The sequence below is a fragment of the Taurulus bubalis genome (genome assembly GCF_910589615.1).
Source record: "Taurulus bubalis genome assembly, chromosome: 20".
In the NCBI taxonomy this organism is placed as follows: Eukaryota; Metazoa; Chordata; class Actinopteri; order Perciformes; family Cottidae; genus Taurulus; species Taurulus bubalis.
In genome coordinates, this window is record NC_136608.1 from 2946526 (window position 1) to 2969362 (window position 22837).

Below are 22837 nucleotides of genomic sequence, written 5' to 3' on the forward strand. Positions count from 1 at the left end.
AAACTGTGCTCTTGACTCTTAAGATGATTTATCAGCTCTTTTTTTTTTATCACTTGCAGTGTGAGCTATTTTTCTAAAAAGTGACATGATCAGTTCAGTCTTTCATTAAATGTGACTCCAAGAGGGTCAACGCCTACCTTGTAGATGTAAGGAGAGGTTGTTCACTGGTATGTGACACCGTTTCTGCTGGCAGACATACATCAGCCGCAGGTAGGACAGTATGACACAATTCGTTCGGGTTGACTTTTGGTATTTGTCACAGTGATAAAAGCAAAAAGAGCAAAGTGATAACAGAAAGACAGAGAAGGAATGGGTTTTTGTAGTTTTCAAAACCAGAGAAGGACCTTCAAATCTACCTTGAGGGTGCCCTTCAGATATAACTTCCATCTCCCCTCAGTTTAAAGAATTGCACTTCTATAAAACTCATGAGAGTTTTTGGTTAAAACAGATATATTGCTCTTTACCTGCTAAATGCTTCAGCTACTGTCTAACTGTGTCTGCTGCTTGGTGCTGAGTAAGTGTTCATATATCCACCAAGGAGGTTATTTTTCTTTGTTTTTGAAGCAGGATTATAAAAAAATACAAGCCATGATTTTTATGAAACTTAGTGTAAGGGTGTGTAGCATGAGCCAAGGACGAACCCTCTACATTTTGGAGAAGATCCAAATCCCTGGGCGGTAACACGCATCATTTTTTAACTCATGGAAACGGCCTTGGAGGAGGTCTGTGGTCTATGAAATATAAACATACAAGTAAGTTGGAGAGGACGTGTGAGGATGAACGCTAACCTCGCACCTCTGAAGTTTAGGTTGGCTGCTTGTTAAACCGCAATGTCTTATTTTCTTTTTCCACACGGAGTGTGTGACTGTGGTCGTAGAGGCTTTGACTTGTTCAAACGAAACTTCGACGGAGCTGTGCTAAGTCACTAAAGTAAAGTAACGGCTCATGCCACTAATTATTTTTGCTGTAGTTATTAGTTAGCGAATGCAACACTGTTCCCTTTCTTCTATTCAATTCAGTTTATTTTATATAGCCCAAAATCACAAATTTGCCTCTGTACACATACGACATCCCTGTCCCGGAACCTCACATTGCATCAGGAAAAACTCTCCCAAAAAATAGAAAAAACCCTTTCACACGAAAAAAAAAGTAGAGCAATAGACGAGGATCCCTCACCCCGGATGGACAGAAGCAATAGAGGCCATGTGATCAGAATGAACAGGAATGAACTTCTCCTTTACCGCATGTGAAATCAACCAATGGGCTGCCTCCTGTCCCCCAAACCTCCCGTCACACATTAACTCCGTCAGTCACACGACCTTTACCGCCGACGTGGCTGCTGATGCCCTGATCGTGTTTCCCAATGTTTCATTCATGATGTCCCCCATTACATTTGTTTGTTGTGTCATGCACTGACTTGTAATGATTGACTTCTTTGGGGTTATTGTCTCAGGTTGGTCAAGGACACAGTAACATGGAGGGTGGAATTTAAAAAAAATATACTGAATCACCAATATGTGGGTGAGTATTTAGAATCGGTTGGTACATTTAAGAGCATTTCAAAGCCTCATGCGATTCTGTCTTGCATGTCTTTTGGTAATGCACACACACACACACACACACACACACACACACACACACACACTCTTAAATTATACTCCTTACTCATAATACAGTAGAGTTCTTTATTTTACAGAGTGAAGGACATTGACAAGCAGTAACATTTCAACTACAGATAAGACTTTGTTTCCTACTATACGGTCACCTTTAAGGAGCAGTGGAAAAGGTGAGATAAATAGTCTTTGGTGACATACATATATTAACATACAATCATAACTTAAATACATAATTTAAATAGTTTGGCTGAATATATATGCGTGTTTTCACAGATGACGTCCTCGAAAACACATTTGCAGACAATCTCAAACGCAACATTTACAAGAGGAACCACGTCCAACTTTCACAAGTAAATCACAATGAGGAGTTTCAGGGAAACTAGCGACACATGCGTTTGCATTAAAGTGCTTTCCTGTGACCCTAAAGGAGAACATCAGCGGAGAGACAGCTACCGAGATCTACCTGGATCGACGCGATATTACAAAACTAACAGAGACATTCTGCACTCATTCCTCTTTGCAACAGAGAGCCATGAAAAACAAACCAAAAAAAAGGTGTTTCTTTAGGGAGGTATTCGCGGTCGTGCACAGTTTGCGCACCAAAACTGGATGTGACGCAACTCCTGACGTCACAAAAAAGACTGGGAGCACAACGGTCCAGAGCACAGATCAAACGCAGGAGATAAGTGTCCTGATAGGCTACATGCAGCAGCTCAACACACACACACACACACGCACACACACACACACACACACACACACACACATCACGTGCGTGCGTGTGAAGTAGAACACTATTAAAAAGCAGAGAGATCCACCAGGATTTTTTTTCAGCATTTGAAAAGCCTTTTAATGATCCGTCACGAGACATTGATTAGCTCGGTTACAGCAGAGAGAATGTTATGTTTGACCTCAGCAAGCCTTTGAACAGATTAGATTTAAGACCAAGGGACCACTGATTACTACCCTGTGACCTCAGCGATTACACACAGAGAAGCCAAAATGTAGAAAGAAAGACACCCAAGTAAAATCAGAAGACACAGATTAAGATATAAAAAGGACACATTATTATATGATGTAGGTCATGTAGGTAAAGTCGTTCAGTTTGTCAAGTATTGCCAGGTATTTTATGAGTTTAAACTAATGATGTGAAGGAATAGCCAACTTTCATGTTTGTGGAATTATATAACGAAGGGTGAAATACCAGATGTGATGATCTAAATGACTACAAAACACGCTCTGCAGGTTAGAACCAGGCTGTAATATGAATAAATAATTACGTTTTTGGCCCAAAATGTGGCTTTTATACAGATGGTTTCTTTAAGGTCTGTCAAAATCAAGCAGGCTCAATGAGTAGAGCTTGACCTCAGTTACTCTCAGTCCATCGCCCGCCCGCCATTTCAGAGCGTACAGAGAAAAGGGGAAATGTCCGGGCATATTTTTTTGACGCCGCCATTTTATGGACATTAAAATTAGGCACACCTAACATTTTGGTCGCTGTGGTTTCCCGTGAGAACATCGCAATGTAACATCGTCTCAGGGGTTACTTTAAACCCGTTTACCATTCTACATGCAAGTATTGCCTGCAGGAAATGAAGGAACAACTGACCTGTAGTTCTCCACTCTTCACTGTTGGACTTACTTTTAGAGATCTCTACCTCCTCCACAATACAAATGGAGGTGAATTGGTCACAGCACTAGAAAATGGCATTTAAAAGAGCTCAGTAGCAAAAACAAAATCCACAATAAGAATCCATGACATGCTGCAAAGTAAGGGGAACTTTTCATTTTTTTTTTACGACTGTTTTTCTATCTGCAAACTTCAAGGCTACATGCATGTGTGGAAGCCACATGCCTTGAGTGTGCAGACCCTGGGAAACTAAGCCCCCCTCCTGCTGTGGCGTTACATATGCCTGAGGTGATTAGGTCAGTTTTATTAAACAGCTGTCAACCCAAAGTCCTGACTCGCAAGGGGAACTTATGAATCACGTGAAAAGGCTAATATTTCAGACTCGGCCTCCAGCAGGGAAAAGGGCAGCAGCGGTGGCTCCAAGGTTCACTTTGGTGCCTACTGTGCTGGCCAACCGGCTACTATATTGCAACACTGAAACTGATCCTTTGGGACGTGAAGATTCTGTCCAACGCAGTGGATGCTCAACCCTCTTCTTCCTCATTTTGATTGTGAAGTTTATGTGGTCAAGTCCTGACTCCGAATGCGCTTCAGTTCAGGTGTAACCCAAGTGCTGTGGCTGGTTTCGACTGTAAACTGTGGTGCTGAAACACAAAACTCCTGCTGAGTGATGAATCCCCGCTCAGCGCTTGTGGAATATTCTGGGGTTGTCAGTGTTCAGTGTAATTCTATATGAAGTTGTGAAATGACCTGGGACCTCCAATGTTGACAAAAAAGAGAGGGCACGAAAAAAAGAGAGGTAAAAGGGTTCGTTGGGTCTTTTACCGGGTCTCTGGGAATACATTGGTTTGGACAGGGCCCCGGCTCTGAGTGCAGGTTGAAATCCACATTAGGGCTTAAGTGTTTGATCAATGAGCTGCGGAATAACCACCGCCGGAGAGGTCAGTGGGCAGACAGGACCCGGCCCCTGGATGGTGTTGAGGACAAGCCTTCATTCTAATGTTAACAGGATTAAGACGTCAAAGTGAGGCCTTTGTTTTCGGCGTTCAGAAGGGAGAACCAAAAATACTTTTGACGAGATTTGAATGACCTTAAAAAGGCAAAAGTTCTCCGAATGGTGGGAACTCAAATTGGGGGTTTCAAAATGATTCAGTCGGTCATCATCTTGGATTTGAATCTTGAATTCCATCATCAGCAGAAAAGGTAAAGAGGCACGACAGTCTTTTATGGGAAGTATAATTGTCATTTTGAGATAGATCAACACAAGTTATGGACTACATCAAACTCTAATGCAAAAAATACCAGTAATACATTAAGAGATAAATAAATGGGGATATAGATAGACTTGCTGCAGGTGTTTGGGGCCATCGACTAACTCATCCATAACTATGGGGGCTCCTGGGGTTGATGGGGGACGATTCTTCTCTGCCGTTCTGGCCAATGAGCTGATAGAGCCGATGGCTGAGGTTCTGCACTTGGCAGGTTCCGAGGACACAGCCCACTCTCATCATCTGGGTATGTTGGGGATAGTGGTGACCAGTACGCGATCTGGAGTGGGCGTGGCGACGAGCTCTTGGCGCCCTCGGCTCGATCTGTGCCGTCCCGACGGGTCGTGCCCACGCCAGGCTCGGCAAAGCTGCTCTCACTCCTGAAGCTGGTTGGTGTCTCAGGAAACCGGGCAGCAATTTTGAGGATGGACCCATGGCGGAGGAGGGGACGGCAATGTGAGTCTGGCTTTCTGACACGGAGGCTTTATCCTCTCTCTGGTCAAAGAGCTTGTTGAGGAGGTCCAGCCTGGGGAGAAGACAGAAATCAGGTTAAAATATATTCTGGAGCTGTGTGGTGTGATTCATATCATAACTTGTTTCAATATGGGGGGGATACTGGTGCCTGGTCGAATGAGGAGGCTCAATTGCCCCTTCGCTAAGCCCACCGCTGCTACTCCGCCAAGCTGTCAGAGCTACCATGGAGCCCACACTGTCACTAACTGCACTTCTGGTAAAAGTCGTATCTATTTTTTAGGTAAAACAATGGAAAAAGTAACCAAAGTTACAAATCAAAGTGTAAAAGTGAACCGAAGACAACTCTGTTCTAGTAAAGTTTTGCTTCTAGCGTAGTATAAAAGTGCTAACGCGTGATGCTAGCTTCACAGGTTTTTACATTGAACCGTGACGTTTTAGAAACATATATATTTCCTTCCAACCTCTCCGGGTAACGAGTATCATCGTTACACAACGGTTAACCACGACTAGCTACAAATCCACTAAACCAGCTTGAAAATGAAGAAACCATTGCATGAGAGTGTATGGAGCAGAGTTCGGATCGTTGTCGGACCTGGTGAGATGCTGCACTACGAGACTTGGCAAAGGGTTTCCCCCTCATGTCTACAGCCATGGTAGCAGCTGTGCTCAACATTCATAGTTAACGTGGTTCATAAAGATACAAATGAACCTGTGTCTATGGATAGAACAGGGACAGAACGATGATGGAATAGGTTTTTCAAATAAATGCCAGCATTGTTACGATAACAACAGGGCACAGGTAATTCTGTGGAAATCCGATTATCAGCACAAAGCAGCTTGATGAACAAATCATGTTTTGCCTGCTGTCTGAACACAGCATGTCTCTCTGCACGTGGACACCATGCTCATCTCCCAATGTACAATGTAAAAGTTAATGGCTTTGTTTTCGCATGTTGCTGAAAACAACAGGTGCTCTGAGCCTGAGTGTACTTCATTATATAATCAAAACCTTATGGCAATTTAACGCTCAGCTGGGTTTCAGCAAACAGTAACTATGGGAGATTGAGCCCCGGCCTGCCATGGTTTCTCAGTGGTCGATGTCCTGATGGGCTCCAGAGGAGAACATTAACATCTTGTTCCCAGAAAGAAAGATAAGGTGCTTATGAATTGTTCAAATCAGGGTTCATACACATTTTGACCAATGGATTTCCATGGCTTTTCCATGACTTTAAACCAAATTTCCATGACCAAACATTTTGTGAAATCTTGGTGTAAACATGAAAAAGTGAGAAAATGTAGTATTTAAACTCACAATGAGAATGAGAGCGTATGCCTGCTTATATTCTGAGAGTCTTTCTTTAAAAAAATGGTTTAATTATTTCAAACTCAGCGTAAATGAACGTCATGAGCACATGAATATAACACATTTACATGACTTTTCCAAAACTTTTAGGATTTCATTTTTTTCAAGGACTTTTCCAGGCCTGGAAAAAAACATTTTAAAATGCCATGACTTTTCCAGGTTTTCCATGACCGTAAGAACCCTGTCCATGGCACTGTTCAGTGCTTGAGCACAAAAAATCCATTCACCTCCACTGTGAAACCTGGCCGAATAAAACCCAAACTATCACTTTACTAGAGCTAGATGGGAAAAAAATGCGTTGCTGTTGTTTTTGTAGTTGTAGTGTGAACAGACACTTCAAACGTGAGGTTCTGCAGCGCGGTGGACCAGTGAGTACGGCAAACACAGCGCCCACCAACTCACCATCTGTTCACTGTTTGACAAAGACAGCCGCTTCTCACAACTTGACCCTGCAGCTCTTCACTGAACTGTCACCGCTGTGTTTGCACAGCACAGTGTGACTCAAGCCCCTGAGTGTTAACCCATCACTGCTGCTGAAAGTCATCCGAAGGGACCAGTGGATGAACAGGATGAAAATGTTCAATGGCAGCCATGTATCTGTCATTTGTAATTAAATAAAGTGTTGCGCACTTGGACACAGGCGATCCAGGCGTGCATGTTTTTTTAAGAATGTCTTTACTCACAGGAGCAACAGTACACGAACACACTGAAAAGTACAGAAAGACACTCATCAGCTCCACACTACATACTATTCTAGACCAATCTGAAAACAGTTTATTATACCTATATACACATATCAACTTATATTATCACTAACAACTTCATTCACACTGGCGACATTGTACACATTCACGTAACTGTCACTCACAGGCTACAGATGGTTACTACGGTTACTAGCTAGCTAAGCTAAGTGATTCATTATATTCCAGACACGTCATGACATTCAACTTCAAACAGACATACATTCATATTTGTCTTCCAAACAGTTATGCCCATGTGTCGCTACTTTTATACTATTTAATCACTTTCACCCACCTGAAAAGTACAGAAAGACACTCATCAGCTCCACACTACATACTATTCTAGACCAATCTGAATAGCGCGAGCGCAGCTTTTTCCCTCGCTTTTCCTCAAAGGACCCCTGAGCTGACCCATGTCTTTGCCTGAACTTAAATCCATGTAACCAACATTAACCTCACATCATTCAAACCTCCGATAAACAGATAAACAAACAGATGCCAGGTGAACAAACAAAATAATTAACAATCAATACAAATAATAACAAATGAGAATATGGGGGGTCCATGTCCAGTTCTTATTACAGGTGCAATGTTAATGTGGGCCCCACACTCTCCCCTCCAAAATGAATGTCGCCCCGACGTTACAGATTTCCCAGAGTACTTGAGTCTTCAACTGATGCGTTATGGCAGTAGGCTCTATGGGAGTCAGTCTTTCGAGATACTTTCTGCATAACAACAGTCTTTGACATGACATTCATCTCCCGCTTATGTCACGTGTTAGCAGCAGACACCACTGGCCGGGTGATATCTGAAGTGCTATTCCGCTACTCATGCGGCTATGTATCCTGAACTGAAAGGTTTTGTCCTTATTTTCTACCCTATAACCCATCACACAGACCCACATGCAATACTGTATGTTTCACATATATCCCAGTATAAGTATTCATTGTAAGTGGTCTGAGCTCTAGTACTCTCCTTATTGACCCTCATGGACTTCGGTACTCTGACGTATTAACTTCCCAAATTCAAATTCTAGGCGAAACACTTATGAACATTTGTCTCATGTTACTCTATCACAACTAACAAATCAAACTTATAACTTCGAACTTGTTTTTCTTCTTCCCTTTACTTGTGTCTAGGTGTGACTGATGGTTGACCTAATCTGTTGTATGAGAGTGTTTCGGGTGGATTTCTTTGTCGTAAAGGATATCTGGTGGAAGCTGATGGCAACTCAGGATCACTCTCGTCTGCTTCATCAGATGACGACACCTGTTCAGCGTTGACCTCATCTGCTTCGTCAGATGACTCCTCTTGCTCAGCTCCATCCGTTTCTCCATGCTCCACCTCTGGTTCCATCCTTTCTTCCTCACCCTCTCCTGGACCCTCATCCGCTTCGTCAGTTTGCTCCAGTTCTCTGACAGCTGCTTGTGGCTGGAATTCCTCTGCATTCGCTCTCAGCTGGCTCCTAACGTGTTCATGTGGTTCTGCGGGTCGTGTGGTGATGAATCTCCAGTTACTTTCATCCTCCAAGCTACTTTCAGAGTTTCTGTCCTTCTGCTTTTGCTGCCTTTTCTTCGTTATACTTCTTTTTGACTTTGTCTTTTCCATCTTCTCTTTCTCTTGTTGATCCTCTTCAACGGGCAGAAAGTCACAGGGCAGTAACAAGTTTCTGTGCAGTACTCTGGTCTTTCCTGGGCCTCGCTCAGGCTGTACAACGTAGACAGGACTGTCCTTGTGTTTTCTGTCGGTTATCACATGGATTCTTTCTTCCCAATATGATCTGAGTTTTCCAGGTCCGCCTCTGTCCTTGAGGTTCCGCACCAGTACTCTACACCCTGGCTGTAGCTCCGCTCCATAAGCTTTTTGATCATACTGCTTCTTCGCTCTACTTTTCTCCCTCTGGACTGTCTGCGATGCTAGCCTGTATGCCTCCTGCATCCGTCTTCTCCACTTACTCGCATATTCACTGTGAGAAGCACCCTGGTCAGTTGGTTTCAGGCCAAACATTATATCAACAGGAAGTCTGGGGTTCCTACCATAGAGAAGGTAGTATGGGGCATATCCTGTTGCTTCACTGCGCGTACAGTTATACGCATGCACAACTTTAGATAAGGAGTTCTTCCAGTCTGACTTTGCATCTTCTGTCAGATTTCTTAGCATAGAAAGGAGTGTTCGATTAAACCTCTCCACCTGACCGTTTCCAGCTGGGTGATAGGGTGTTGTGCGTGAACCTTGAATGCCACAGTATTCTTCGAGCTTGGAGAACAGCTTATTCTCAAATTCCCTGCCCTGGTCATGATGCAACTTGGCAGGAAATCCAAACTTAAGCACAAAGTCACCAAATATCTTTTCAGCTGCAGTTTTGGCTGACTTGTTGGTGCATGCGTATGCCTGTGCGAAGCGCGTGAAGTGATCCATCACAACTAGAATATATTCATATCCTCCCTTACAGCTTTCCAGATGCAGGTAGTCAATTGAGACCATCTCAAAAGGGTAGGTGGTCACTATTAACCAGTGGTGCTCTGGTTGGCTTGTTCGGACGCTTCCGCTTGAGGCAACTGCACACCTTGGTCACATAGTGCTCCACATCTTTTTGCATATGAGGCCAATAGAATCGATCTCTGATCAAGCTGAGCGTTCGCTCCACGCCGAGATGTCCCATTTCCTCATGTAGCTCCCTGTAGATCAGCTGACGGAATGCTGCAGGTAACACTAGTTGAGCTCGAACCACTGACTTCCTATACAGGATACCATCTTCATTGACGTACAGCTTGTTTTTCTCCCTCACTAGAACAGAGATGTCATTGCGTCTGTCTCTTCCTCCCAGATGAGGCCACTGTCCTGTGAGGACATAATCTCTCACCTTGCCAATGACTGGATCATTCTCTTGTGCTTTCTTTAGGTTTTCAATGGACACTTCTGCCACTGGCGATGTTGCTTGTTCTCTTTCTACATCATTGCATGCTGTCGTGATGGTGACTGGACACATCCAGGGCTCATGCTCATGGAATTCCAGTTGCAGTGCCTGGGTGACAGTTGTTATCACCTCGGGCTCCATTTCCTGGGTGCATGTGTGGATGTATTGCTCCATGTCAAGCGGCATCCGCGACAAGCCATCAGCATCTCCATTAGCTTTTCCAGGCCGATATTTGATTGAAAACCGAAAGTCTGCTAATTCTGCAATCCACCTGTGTGTTGTGGCATTCAGCTTTGCCGTTGTCAATACATAGGTTAAAGGATTATTGTCTGTGTAGACCACGAAAGATGGTGCATAGTACAAGTACTCCCTAAACCTTTCACAGATTGCCCACTTCATGGCTAAAAACTCTAGCTTTCCAGAGTGGAGGTGGTAGTTAGTTTCTGGAGCAGTTAGTGTTCTTGACCCATAACCGATGACAACCAACTTGCCTTGTTGCCTCTGGTATAATACTGCACCAAGCCCCTGCTGAGAAGCATCACAGTGCAACACAAACGGCTTCTCAAAGTCTGGGTAACCTAGGAGTGGTGGACGCAAAAGGTGATCTAGAAGCTGGCAGAGCACATCCTGATGTTGTTCTGCCCAGATGACAGGCTGGTTTGAGGATAGCTGATCTGACCTCTTACGTTTTCCCTTGCTTTTAGTTGCATTTGCTCCTTGAACTCGACTACTTGGCGTTTTCTCAGTTGACAGCAGACGATACAGCGGCTTGGCTATGCGTGAAAAGTTTGGGATATATGGCCGGTAGTAGGACAGGAATCCTAACATTTTCCTCAAGTCGCCGACAGTCTCAGGTTTGCGTTCTTTTAGTGCCTGTACTGGTGCTATTTCTGTTGGATCCATGCAATAGCCATCTTTTGACACAATCTTCCCTAGGAATCTCACTTTGTCTTTAAACACTTCACACTTTTTAGCTGTCAGCTTTACTCCATGTGCTTGATAACGACGCAGCACTTCTCTCAAGTCTTGAAGATGTTCTTCAAAGGATTTACTGTGGACTAGATTGTCATCCAAATATGGCTGTGATGTTTCATCTCTGAGACCAGTAAGGCATTCCTCCATACTGCGCTGGAATTCTGCTGGAGCGGAGGACAGGCCAAAGGGAATCCTTACCCACTCATATAAGCCCCAAGGTGTAATAAAAGCGGTAAGCGGTCGGCTACTCTCCTCCATGAAACCCTGATGGTAAGCCTTGCCCTGGTCCAACACAGAGAACCACGCACTTCCACTCAGGCTGTTTAGCATGTCTTGCACTCTGGGAATGGGGTGCCGATCAGGAATGGACTTTTGATTCAGCTCCCTGTAATCCACACACAAACGCAAACTTCCATCTTTCTTACGCACACAGACTATTGGTGAGGAGTATGGGGACCGGGATTTCTTTATCCATCCTCTATTCAGTAGATCCTCCAGATACTCTTTCACCTCCTTGTGAAGTGGTTTAGGTACAGAGATGTAGGTGCGTCTTACCGGAGTTGTGTCACTCAGTCTGATTTTCAACTGCAGAGAAGGGATACATCCTACATCATTGTCGTCTTTTGAAAATGCGACACATTCTTCTCGTAGCATTTGTCTCACTTTTTCCTGCTGGTCTGCAGTCAGGTGATCTACTGACACTGGAGGGTCCCATAAATCTTGTTTGACTGTGTCCCTCTGTCTGTTTTGTTCTTGGCGCTTCTCCAGACTGTTGGATGGTTCTGCCATGTTTTCATGACACGCTGTTCTGACGGTGGAATCACTAGCATTCGCTGGTCTTACATCCACTGGATAGATAGCTTTGACTTGTTGCAGTTGTCCCAGCACTGTGCGAGGGGTGAGAGTGATGTCATGGTTGCTTCCATTAGTGACAGGGATAGCCACTCTTGACCAATTTCCTTTCTGCAGGCAGATGACAGTGTCAGTAATGTTCAACCCCTCTGGCCACTTTGGAATCTCCTCAGGTTCAAAAAGAACTTCCTGTTTTGTGGCGAGGGGACCTGTCCTAATACTACACTTCACTTCTCTGGTCTGTCCTGCTGGAATCACTGTCTTTAGCCTACCAACTTTCACTACTCCTTCCCTGTCATTCTGGTCATGGCTCTGCACCAGATGGATCAACACATCTGCTTTTTTACAGTCAATGGAGAAAGCTTCTTTTACCACAGCAGGTGTAATTTCTGGATGCTGCTCCATTCCACTCATTACCAGATGCTCGATTACATTGTAGCCAATAATCGGTGGTTCTGCTACGCCTGGCTCGTTAGAAACAAGCACTGGCACGAGGAGCTCTGGTTGAGGACCCTTGCTTGATGCCAACTTGAACTTCAGCTCAACCCAGCCAGCAAAAGGGATGGGTGTTTGATTTGCTGCTTGGCCAACAAGAGTCTCATCCTCACCCAGGAGTTCATTCATGCTCCGTGGCCGGATATGTGGGAGACAGCCTTTCCTCCATTTCTCGTTGATGATTGTGACTTGTGAACCCGTGTCCCATAGTCCTTGTGTTGCTACTCTCTCAAAGAAACAGTCCACCATGCATTTTTTTCCGATAAGGGCTTTCAGCTTGGCTTGGCGACGTAATGAGAGATGGCTGGCATAAGTAGCACCAACTGTCTGTTCAGTCTTTCCTCCTTTCTCCAGGTCCGCCTCCAGCTGCCTGATACGGTCACATAGCAGCTCGTGCACCTTTTCATCTGGGTCCGCTTGGCTTGGAGTTAATGCTTTTGGGGGTGTGACTGTTTGGATTGTCACATTCAAGCGGTCAGATTTTCTTTCTGCTCTACAGCCTCTGGAGAGGTGTCCTGTCTGACCACACTTAAAGCAGTGTTCACACTGATCACCTGTTCCCTGCTCCTGACACGCTCTACATCCTCTCCTCGTACTAACTCTTACTTGGCGTCTGGGCCCTTGGGGGTTAATTAGGTTTTTCTTTATTTCTGCCATTTCTTCTCTCAGCAACCTGACTGTTTCATAAAGTTCTGAGTCTCTTAAACTGGTGACAGCCTGTGTTTTATAACTCTTTGGCTTCACGACTTCTGCGGACTGCTCTTGAACTCCAACTCTGGCGTTGACTGCACCCTGATGCTGCGAACTGTTCTGCATCTGTCTGTAGTTCATTCACTTTTGGTGATTTGTTGCTAATGTTCCTCCTTTGTTTAGACTGTCTCTCTGATTCTACACTAGCTGCTTCATTCATCCTGTCGATGAGTATTTCGTCTGTCACGTTCTGTTCATCAAGATAAGGCTTAAGCTGAAACTTAATGTGGTCGCTTAACAACCCAGTACTAACTGACCTCAATAATTTCTTCTGGATTAGCTCAGGACTGTATTGTTCATCTGACTCTCCCTCTCTTGAAGCAAGTAAAAGCCTTTCTTTCAACTCAATGGCTCTAAAGAGGAAGTTCTGAGGGGACTCACGACTCTCTTGTGTTATATTCACTAGCCTGTGATATAGGTCAGTAGAGCTGTCCTCTTTAAAGTGTCCCTTCAAAATTGATTTCAACTGTAGCAGGGTAAGGTCACTTTTAATCTCAAGCATATCTCGAATACTCAAACCTGGATTGATTGACTTGATCACAGCCTCCATGACTTCAGCTTCACTGTGTCCTCTGCTCAGGCCTCTCTCAATCTGGTGTTTCAGGTTTGTGTATGAGAGTCTGTCTTTCTGTCCCTTTTCCCCAATCTGGCCACAGATCTTAAATTCTCTCCTAATGGTCACTTCCGGGGGCCTATTCACAGGTGTAAATAACACATTTGGTGAAGCTGGACCTGGTCTTGAAGGTGTCCTGTTCACTCTGTCATTCAGCCTCTTAACTTCATCACGTAGATCTTGAGTAGTTAGCTGGAGCTGTGAGTATCTTTCAGCCAAACTCACTTCATCAGTTGCTTTCTGACTGTCTTGCTCTGTACTTTCCTCATTTTCAGTATTTTCCTGCATTTGCTCAACTGTTGTCAACATTGTCCATAGGTAATGCATTGCAATTTCCTCATCCTCATCGTTAATGACATTGTCCATAGATTCGATTATTAATCTGATTAATGCTCGTCTTGTTATGACATTTCCATGTGGGATTTTAGCTCCATGACACACCTCTTTGAGCTGATTCAGCTGCAGCTTCCACAGTGTCTGAGACACGTCTCTGCCAACTCTTCAAGCTCCATGGTCTCTGACGAAGCCGCGCCCCCACAGCTGTGCGCGAACATTTCTCGAGCTGCGCGCGAACATTTCTCGAGCTGCGCGCGAACGTCTCCTCTGCTCGCAGACGCCTCCGTAGCTCACGAACGTCCCTGTAGCTGCGCGCGCGTCTCCTCAGCTGGTAGACGTTTCCGTCGCTCGCGAACGTCTCTGTAGCTGCGCGCGCGTCTCCTCAGCTGGTAGACGTTTCCGTCGCTCGCGAACGTCTCTGTAGCTGCGCGCGCGTCTCCTCAGATGGTAGACGTCGCCGTTAAATCCCGCTTCTTGTCACAATGAACCCGACGTTAATCATCCCAGCGGTGCCTCCAATATTTGTTGCGCACTTGGACACAGGCGATCCAGGCGTGCATGTTTTTTTTAAGAATGTCTTTACTCACAGGAGCAACAGTACACGAACACATTGAAAAGTACAGAAAGACACTCATCAGCTCCACACTACATACTATTCTAGACCAATCTGAAAACAGTTTATTATACCTATATACACCTATCAACTTATATTATCACTAACAACTTCATTCACACTGGCGACATTGTACACATTCACGTAACTGTCACTCACAGACTACAGATGGTTACTACGGTTACTAGCTAGCTAAGCTAAGTGATTCATTATATTCCAGACACGTCATGACATTCAACTTCAAACAGACATACATTCATATTTGTCTTCCAAACAGTTATGCCCATGTGTCGCTACTTTTATACTATTTAATCACTTTCACCCACCTGAAAAGTACAGAAAGACACTCATCAGCTCCACACTACATACTATTCTAGACCAATCTGAATAGCGCGAGCGCAGCTTTTTCCCTCGCTTTTCCTCAAAGGACCCCTGAGCTGACCCATGTCTTTGCCTGAACTTAAATCCATGTAACCAACATTAACCTCACATCATTCAAACCTCCGATAAACAGATAAACAAACAGATGCCAGGTGAACAAACAAAATAATTAACAATCAATACAAATAATAACAAATGAGAATATGGGGGGTCCATGTCCAGTTCTTATTACAGGTGCAATGTTAATGTGGGCCCCACAAAAGCATCAGGGCAAACATACCTATTTGCAAAATCTTCCACTGCATCAGGTTTGTCATTATTTTTCTATTTTCAAAGAGGCAGAAGCCAGGGTTGTTCCATTTGTGATATTTCACCATGAACACTCATGTGAGAGGTTTAGATGTGAGACATCGTAGCGGACGGGTTTTCTTAAAGTCAGTGGTGTCGTGGCTGAGGGATTCCTTGGTGAAGCTTCTGGTTTATTCTGCCAGTTTAGCTGCCGGCTCACTGTTGGCAGGTCCAGTAGTCTGGAGGTGACTTGCTGTGCAACAGCGGCAGTGGCTGAATGAATAGTTGCGCAACGCTAGGCCACAGACGGAGGCGAGCACTATTTCCAGGACAGGCTTGATGTGCCGTGGTGCCACATCACCAAGTTACACCCCTCTGGTCTGCAGAGAGAATGTTGCATTTGACTGCACATAAAGCTATTCACAGGGCAGCCTGCACCAAATTCCTATTCTGACTTTACTCATATTTGGAGTTAAATAAATTACCACAACAAACCTGGAGCCTTTGGGCTCTTGGGCTCTTGGGCCCCGGAGGTTCTAAATTCGGCGCTAACAAAACTGGATTACCAAAGTGGGAAACTTTGGTAATCCAATTTTCTTGGAGGGTATGAGTTGAAAACCCTGTACAGAACAGGCAGCAACCTCCAGGTCTGAAAAGTCAAGGTGGAAGTGCCTTAAATGTGCAATATTTCTAATGGCCATCAGCGTGGGACTCCTCTGGTTGCAATCGTAACATTTTGGTCGTTCATGTCACTTCTGGTTGCAAAAAGACAAGATGGTGACGGCCAAAATGCCAAACTCAAGGCTCCAGCCGTCGACAACTGTCGACAACGACTATGTCCACTTTTTCTTCTTCTACACAGTCTATGGTAGAGAAAATATTGTGCAGTGAGAAAAGCTGTCCCTTTGTTATCCGTGACACCAATGCATTGACCTCTAGATTACCCGGTAAATGTGATGCACTTAGCTAATGGACTTATCTGAACATCTTGATGAATAAGCATTAATAAGCGTGTTGGTCATTGCAAGGTCCCCATCTCCCGCTGGAGATCATGCTCGGTCTCCCTAACAATCTGACACAAACCCTTTAACTCTCATACAAGAAGTCTGCGCCTTATTCAACTCCAATTTGCCAAAAATAAACTGACTCTGTAAGTCCATCTGTAATGGCTGGCAGACAGCCACAAGGACCCCATGACTGTGCTACAACAACAATTACAGTGGAGAATACTTCCTGGAAGAATAAGGATATAGGAGGCAAATCACGTTGTCATTGTTTGTTTTTCAACTTTCCCAATGCAACCAATTTCTTGCTTATCTCACTTGAAGTCTAATATGTTTAATTCAAAGATTTATCACATAAGTACTAGTATAGTTCTCTACGTCCAAACTTAAATTATCGTATTGTATGTTAATGGCTGTGTGTATTATGGGTAATGAAGGGCAAGGCCAAGCTCCAGTTACATCTTCCTCAAAAGGATTTTGGACTGCCACACTTTTTCTTCCAGAAGTTGAAGGATTCCAAGATAACTCTTTCATTCTGTCCTATTTGATCTCACAAGATCCGAATTTGACTATCAGGAGTTTCGTACCATAACTCCACAGTATTGGAGATCTCTGTGATTGGCAGACGATCAAAGGTATCCAAGCTACTTTGACTTTAATTGTTCAGCGCGCTGTGGTTCTCAACGCCTTGCATGGTCTTCTTAGTTGAAGGTCTTAGATGGAAGTTTCAAAAGTGTTCCGAACAGCCACACTCGAAGGCAAAGGGGCCAACCATGGTGTGAATGGGCACGGACGTCAGATTAACAGTTTTGGGAAATTATAAATTATGGGATTTGGCGAAAACAGCCTCTTCTGATTAGTACTTCTGATTAGGATCCTGGCACTTTAATCATAACTCCAACCCTAACCAAAACCCAGCAGAGGAAAAGCCCTCCTCAACCCTAACCTGAGTACATGCTGCTGAGAGGCTGAAGCTCCCAAAAGTGCAGCTTTTTTTAATCAGCCGAAAATGTAGCACATTCATTGCTAATCTCCCAATGGGAAACAGTGAGGAGATTGTTATAAGCAAGAAGCAGGACAAAAATAAAGGAGAGGTGATTTATTTCACCGAAAACACTGTTTCTACTTGTTCGTGAGCACATGCTTTCACAACCTCCTGAGGGGTATGGGATTTACTTTCTGCAAGCGATAGACATGATGACATGGTGAAAATGTTATGTCTCCTCTGAAACCACAACGAGTAGACAATCACAAAATTAAACAACATCAGGTTTCCTCTTCCCTCAGAAGCCGCCTTTGTTTATGAAGCCTTTTGAGCCACACTCCCACCATAAGCTACTCCTCTTATATATACTGTCTGGTTTACGTATGCATTCATGCCTCCACACTGTGGCTTTCTGTGTGGAGCAGAGCCGGCTCTTTAAGGATGTGGAGGGAGGAATTTAGGTCTTAGCCATTAATCCACAGTGGAATTCTGTGCCAGCTTTCGGCCTCTGCAACTTCAGCCTGTATTTGGTTGTATTGACCCCCATGAAGCCACACAACGTTCATACCGTCCATATATCCAGGTAGGCCAAGCCAAGATTCCTGTTTCCAATACATTTGAGAAGAGGTTTCTCTTGAGCGGATTTGGAGCCGAGGCAATCCGTGTTTCAATCATTCTGCCAGCATAAAAGGTTTGTATAAACAATAAAAAATTAAAAAAAGTAATGTTCTTGTTGTTTCTTTATGAGGTGTAAACAATATAGATAGCAAATCAAGAGGATGGACCCCAAGCCGACTGCATGTGGGAGATGAATTCCGTCTCAGGTAAATATTATGTTGAGAATACGTTGAACGTCTCACATCCACATTTACAAGAATGGGTTAATGATTTAGCGAATCGTTTTGGGGAGAAAGCGTGTCTTTATTTGGCCTTGACAAAGTTCCAACAAACCTGCGGCCACAACAAGTACACAAAGACCAATTTGTCAAAGCGTTCCCTGGTCCAGACGGAGCAGAGGCAGAGTAGGTCTATGTAATAAAAGCTCGACCGCAGTTCAGCTTTACACGTCCTTCGTCTCGGAGCGAAGAGCCGCTTCCGACTTCTGAAACCTGCATTGTAAAGCTGCTTCGCTGCTGAAGCCATATTTAACTTGTTTGGCTGCGGACACCGGCTATTTTCCCATACAAAAAAAAAACCTCCAGACATTATGTACACCGACAAGGAAGGTCATGTCCTCCCAAGGAACATGCAATTTGTCCTTGTTTGGAAAAAAACGCCCACCAAGCATTGTTAAAATGTCTTGCTGGGACTTTGTCGTGTCCTTATCAGGACACACAGGGACAACGCAGACACAAAGATGGAAGTGGAAAGGAATGACAGACATCTGAGCTCCGACACCAGTAAAATAAAACGTAGTCGGAATCATGTCTGTTGTAATCACGCTGTCAGCATGTGATGGTAACAGAACAGGATGTGCTGTGTGGTCAAGAGAAGACGGGGAAAGGACGGTCCTCATGGAAGCCAGACGGGACATTTATGGGAGATGAGCAAAGAGATACATGGGGCCGTTCTCTCACTGTGTTGTCAGAGTGAAATATATTTGTATAGACTGTGATCAGCTAGTGCTAAAGGTCCTAAGGTACTCAAACACAGCCCTCAGTTAGTGTAAATGTCCAACGACACGGCAGTCAGCTGCAGACACATGATGAGAAGTATTTGCCAGCGACCACAGCTGCGTTGCATTGGACTCGGATGATGGGTGTGGAGCCTACGATCGTGCTCTGTGGTGGGAAGCCGGTGAGGGATTGTGATCTCGTATAAGTGATTTCTGCGGGTTGGTCCGGGTTTAGTTGAGGTCGTACGCTCCCGGTGAGACTGCCCTGAGTCCACGTATAAGGAACACTTCTACAACCTCCCCAGAGTCAACAGTGACGAGAATAGCAGATTTAAAAAGTGCCCAAAATTGTAAAACAACGATTAAATGTCTTTAAATAAAATACAAATGCACAGCATGAAAACCATATCTACGTTGGATCCACAGACGACATTTGAATGGGGGCAAATGTAACGACTAAATTGTTTTTACTTATAAAACCTGCTCAACCGCTGCATCGGTTTCTCTCAAACTGAGAAATATAAAACCGCAGCACTGACCGGGCTGATAATGTTTCAAACAGAGGAGGCAGCGATGGGGGAGCAGAGAGCGGATACAGGAGCCGCGCTTACCTTTATTTGGGTTAGCAGCAGGTGTTCACCATTTGAACACACACACACACACACACACACACACACACACACACACACACACACTAAAAAATGATACTCCCAGGTCTTTTTACACTGTTATCTTATCAGTATTATATGTTAAGTGCTGTATTTAAAGGCATTGCTTTCCATTCACTGCTGAATGTGGATTAGTTTGATGGACAAGAAAGAAAGAAAAGAAACATGCACTTTATTAATCCCCTTGGGGAAATTCTTCTCTGCATTTGGCCCATCCTTGGATGGGGGGCGGTGGGCAGCCCTGTGGGGCGCCCAGGGAGCAGTCAGGGGTTCAGTGTCCTGCTCAGGGACGCTTCAGCACGTGAGCTATGGGGGGACTGGGGGTCGAGCCGGTTACCTTGTGGTTGCGGGACGACCACTCATCCCCCTGAGCTACAGCCGCCCCAACACGTGATTGCAAATCTTGGTGTGAATAAGGGATCCACAGATGATAAGGCTATCACACTTAAGAGATACAATGAAGGAGATTAAGATTATGATCAATTTAGAATACATTTTCTTACTTATAAACGTCTGCTACCATGGCATATGAAGCATATTCCTTTATTAATGTGTTATCAAGCCACTGATAATACCACACACGTTTCAGCTGCTGATCAATGGGACCGAGGTCTTTATCAGCAAACATTTACTTTGCTCAGTCACAACTTGAAAGTGCTGCATAGACCCCCCCTCACACACACACACACACACACACACACACACACACACACACACACACACACACACACACACACACACACACACACACAGCCCTGTCAGTGCTGACTTTAAGCCATCAGATGTGGATCTAAAATCCACCAGAAGGGGGCATTCACACACCGACTCATCCTGCTCTCCACAGGCGTGTTGCTGGCAGGCCTCCATCACATGTTCAGAGAGGCAGAGGCTGCTGCATGTGTGTCAGCCAGACACTTAAGGCATGGAAAAGTACAGGTGCCACTCAGCGCCTGACAAGATCCTTTTACAAAAGTCCAGGCTGGTATTTCTGGCCCGGGCTGCGGGGCAAACTGGTTTTCCCGCCTCGGAAGTAACAGCTATTTTGCATGCAGAATCACGTGAGGGAGATGAAACCAAACCAAACCTTTATGAACAGTTACTCACTAATCGAGAGGAGGAAAATGAGGAGGAAGAGAGTATCTTTGAAATTTGAAGAAGAAAAGACTTGTTCATAGAATACAGATTAACTGCCAAGTGATGCCAATAAACTCACGTATATATTCACCGTCCCAGTCTGGAGGATTTAAGACCAGTTTCATCTCAATGACCTCATGATAACTCGTTTTACACTCTGGCCTACTTTCCTCATAGGAAGCGTGATAACCAAGCCTCCCCTAATACTATAAACACAATCATAGATATACATGTATCTGTGATTGTTTTCTTCTTGACGTTTTAAATACTTATGCCTCACACTATCACTTTGTACACAGCAGATCTGCTCTCCGGGGGGCTTATCTCAAGGAGACTGACCGTGTTGTATTATATCACGATAGAGCCTATGACCTTGCACTCCACACTATCCTCTATCTGCCCAACACAAGAACTCAACACTTTCACTTGAACACACAGTGACCCTGTGATTCAGGCTCAGTTCAGCCCTTCTTAACTGACTGCGTGTGTTTTGTGTGTTCATTTTTCGAATGTCCGCCTATTTAATATATATATATATATATATATATATATATATATATATATATATATATATATATATATATATATATATATATATATATATAACACATCATTACAAGTTATTACCTCCATTACAGCTCGTTTATATTTAAAAATGAATTTAACACTGTGCTTTAACCCCCAACCAAACAGGTCAAAGTGGCAAGGAAGTGCATATATTACTGCGGGTTGGCGCAAGAATACTCAAATGAGCTGCGGTGCGGCTCCAGGTGCGTTTATCGCGTATGTTAAGGAGTCATGTTGAGGCAATCAGAAGCGCGTCTTTATGCTTAATAAAGTAGTAACCCAGAAAAAAAACGGGTGTCTTACCTGTAACTGGCTGGATCCTCCTTTGCCGCCAGAGCCAGCGGCAGCTGGAGGGAAACCAGGCTGATGCAATACACAGCGAGCGGGAGAAGGGACGGCATCTCCGGGCCAACTTTGACTCCACACCCGCTCTGGGAGGAGGAGACGACCACACGGACCGGCGAGGGTTTATTCCCAACGGGGGTGCTGGGTGGGTGGGCAAGGGGGTACAATAATAAGGCAAAAAAGATTTCCCCCACCAAAAAGGTTGAAATAAGGTTTAAATATCCAAGTGTGGCAGTGGATAATGTAGATGAAACCTTTGGGGAGAAGCAGAGGTAATACATGGTCAATGAACCTGCAGCTCACAGACAGGAGTCACAGAAAGAGAGCCGGTGAAAGTGCGCCTCATGAAATAACTCCCATTATTATTTAGAGCCTCCACTTGTTGAGAAGCTTTCTAAAACACACTATCTGCACTAAAAAAACAAATACCCCCCATTGGACTCGTCTTCACAACTTTTGCTCCTTTTTTTCCACAACATAAACAAATTAAATGAGGACACTTTACATTCTCCTGAAAAAAAAAGTCCCCCCCAAAAAAGCAACCTCAATCCATTATGCACATAATATTTTTATGAATAAACCTGCTCATGACAAAAAGTGAAGAGAAGCCTTACCTTGTTATACACTGCTCAGAGTGTGACTTTGATTGCAAGTTGTGTTTCTTCTCTCTCTCTATGAATCCAAACGTGCTGGTCAAGATCAGGTTCTCAGTGTGAAGCTGCTGACATTTAGGGTTTAAATAGCTGCCGAGTGGGCGGAGTCCTGCTCAAGTGCCGGTGGGCAAAGGTGCTGTGTAACATCATTATCTTCCATGTTGGGATACAGCGTTGGCGTGGCTGGATACACTTAGTAAGGAGTCATTTTTGCAGAGATTCTACAGCAAAAAGAAAAGTTCTGGGATGTTGTTACCGATCAGATAAGCTATAACTTTATTATTAAAGGACATTAAGAGATAAGATAAGATAATCCTTTATGAGTCCCGCAGTGGGGAAATTACAGGATTACAGCAGCATTGCTCACAAGTGAATAAAAGAATAATAAAATAGAAACAAGTAATATAAATAAATATACATAAGCAGTAAAACAGTAGAGAAGGATATTAATATACAGACTGAATATTGTGCCAGAGTTTCAATAAATATTATAACAGAATAATAGCAACAACACAAACAATATAATAAAAACATGAATGTGTATGAGCAATACAA

At 44.1% G+C, this 22837-nt stretch overlaps 1 protein-coding gene across 1 annotated transcript; it reads right to left on the reverse strand.

The window, feature by feature from the left end:
• Positions 1 to 4622: 4622 nt before the first annotated feature.
• Positions 4623 to 21685, reverse strand: adm2a (adrenomedullin 2a; the record flags this gene model as incomplete). The annotated part of the gene is made up of 2 exons (XM_079236277.1): positions 4623 to 5040; positions 21588 to 21685. 2 exons carry the CDS (start codon positions 21683 to 21685, stop codon positions 4623 to 4625), a joined length of 516 nt encoding a protein of 171 aa, XP_079092403.1.
• Between the last annotated feature and the right edge of the window lie 1152 nt (positions 21686 to 22837).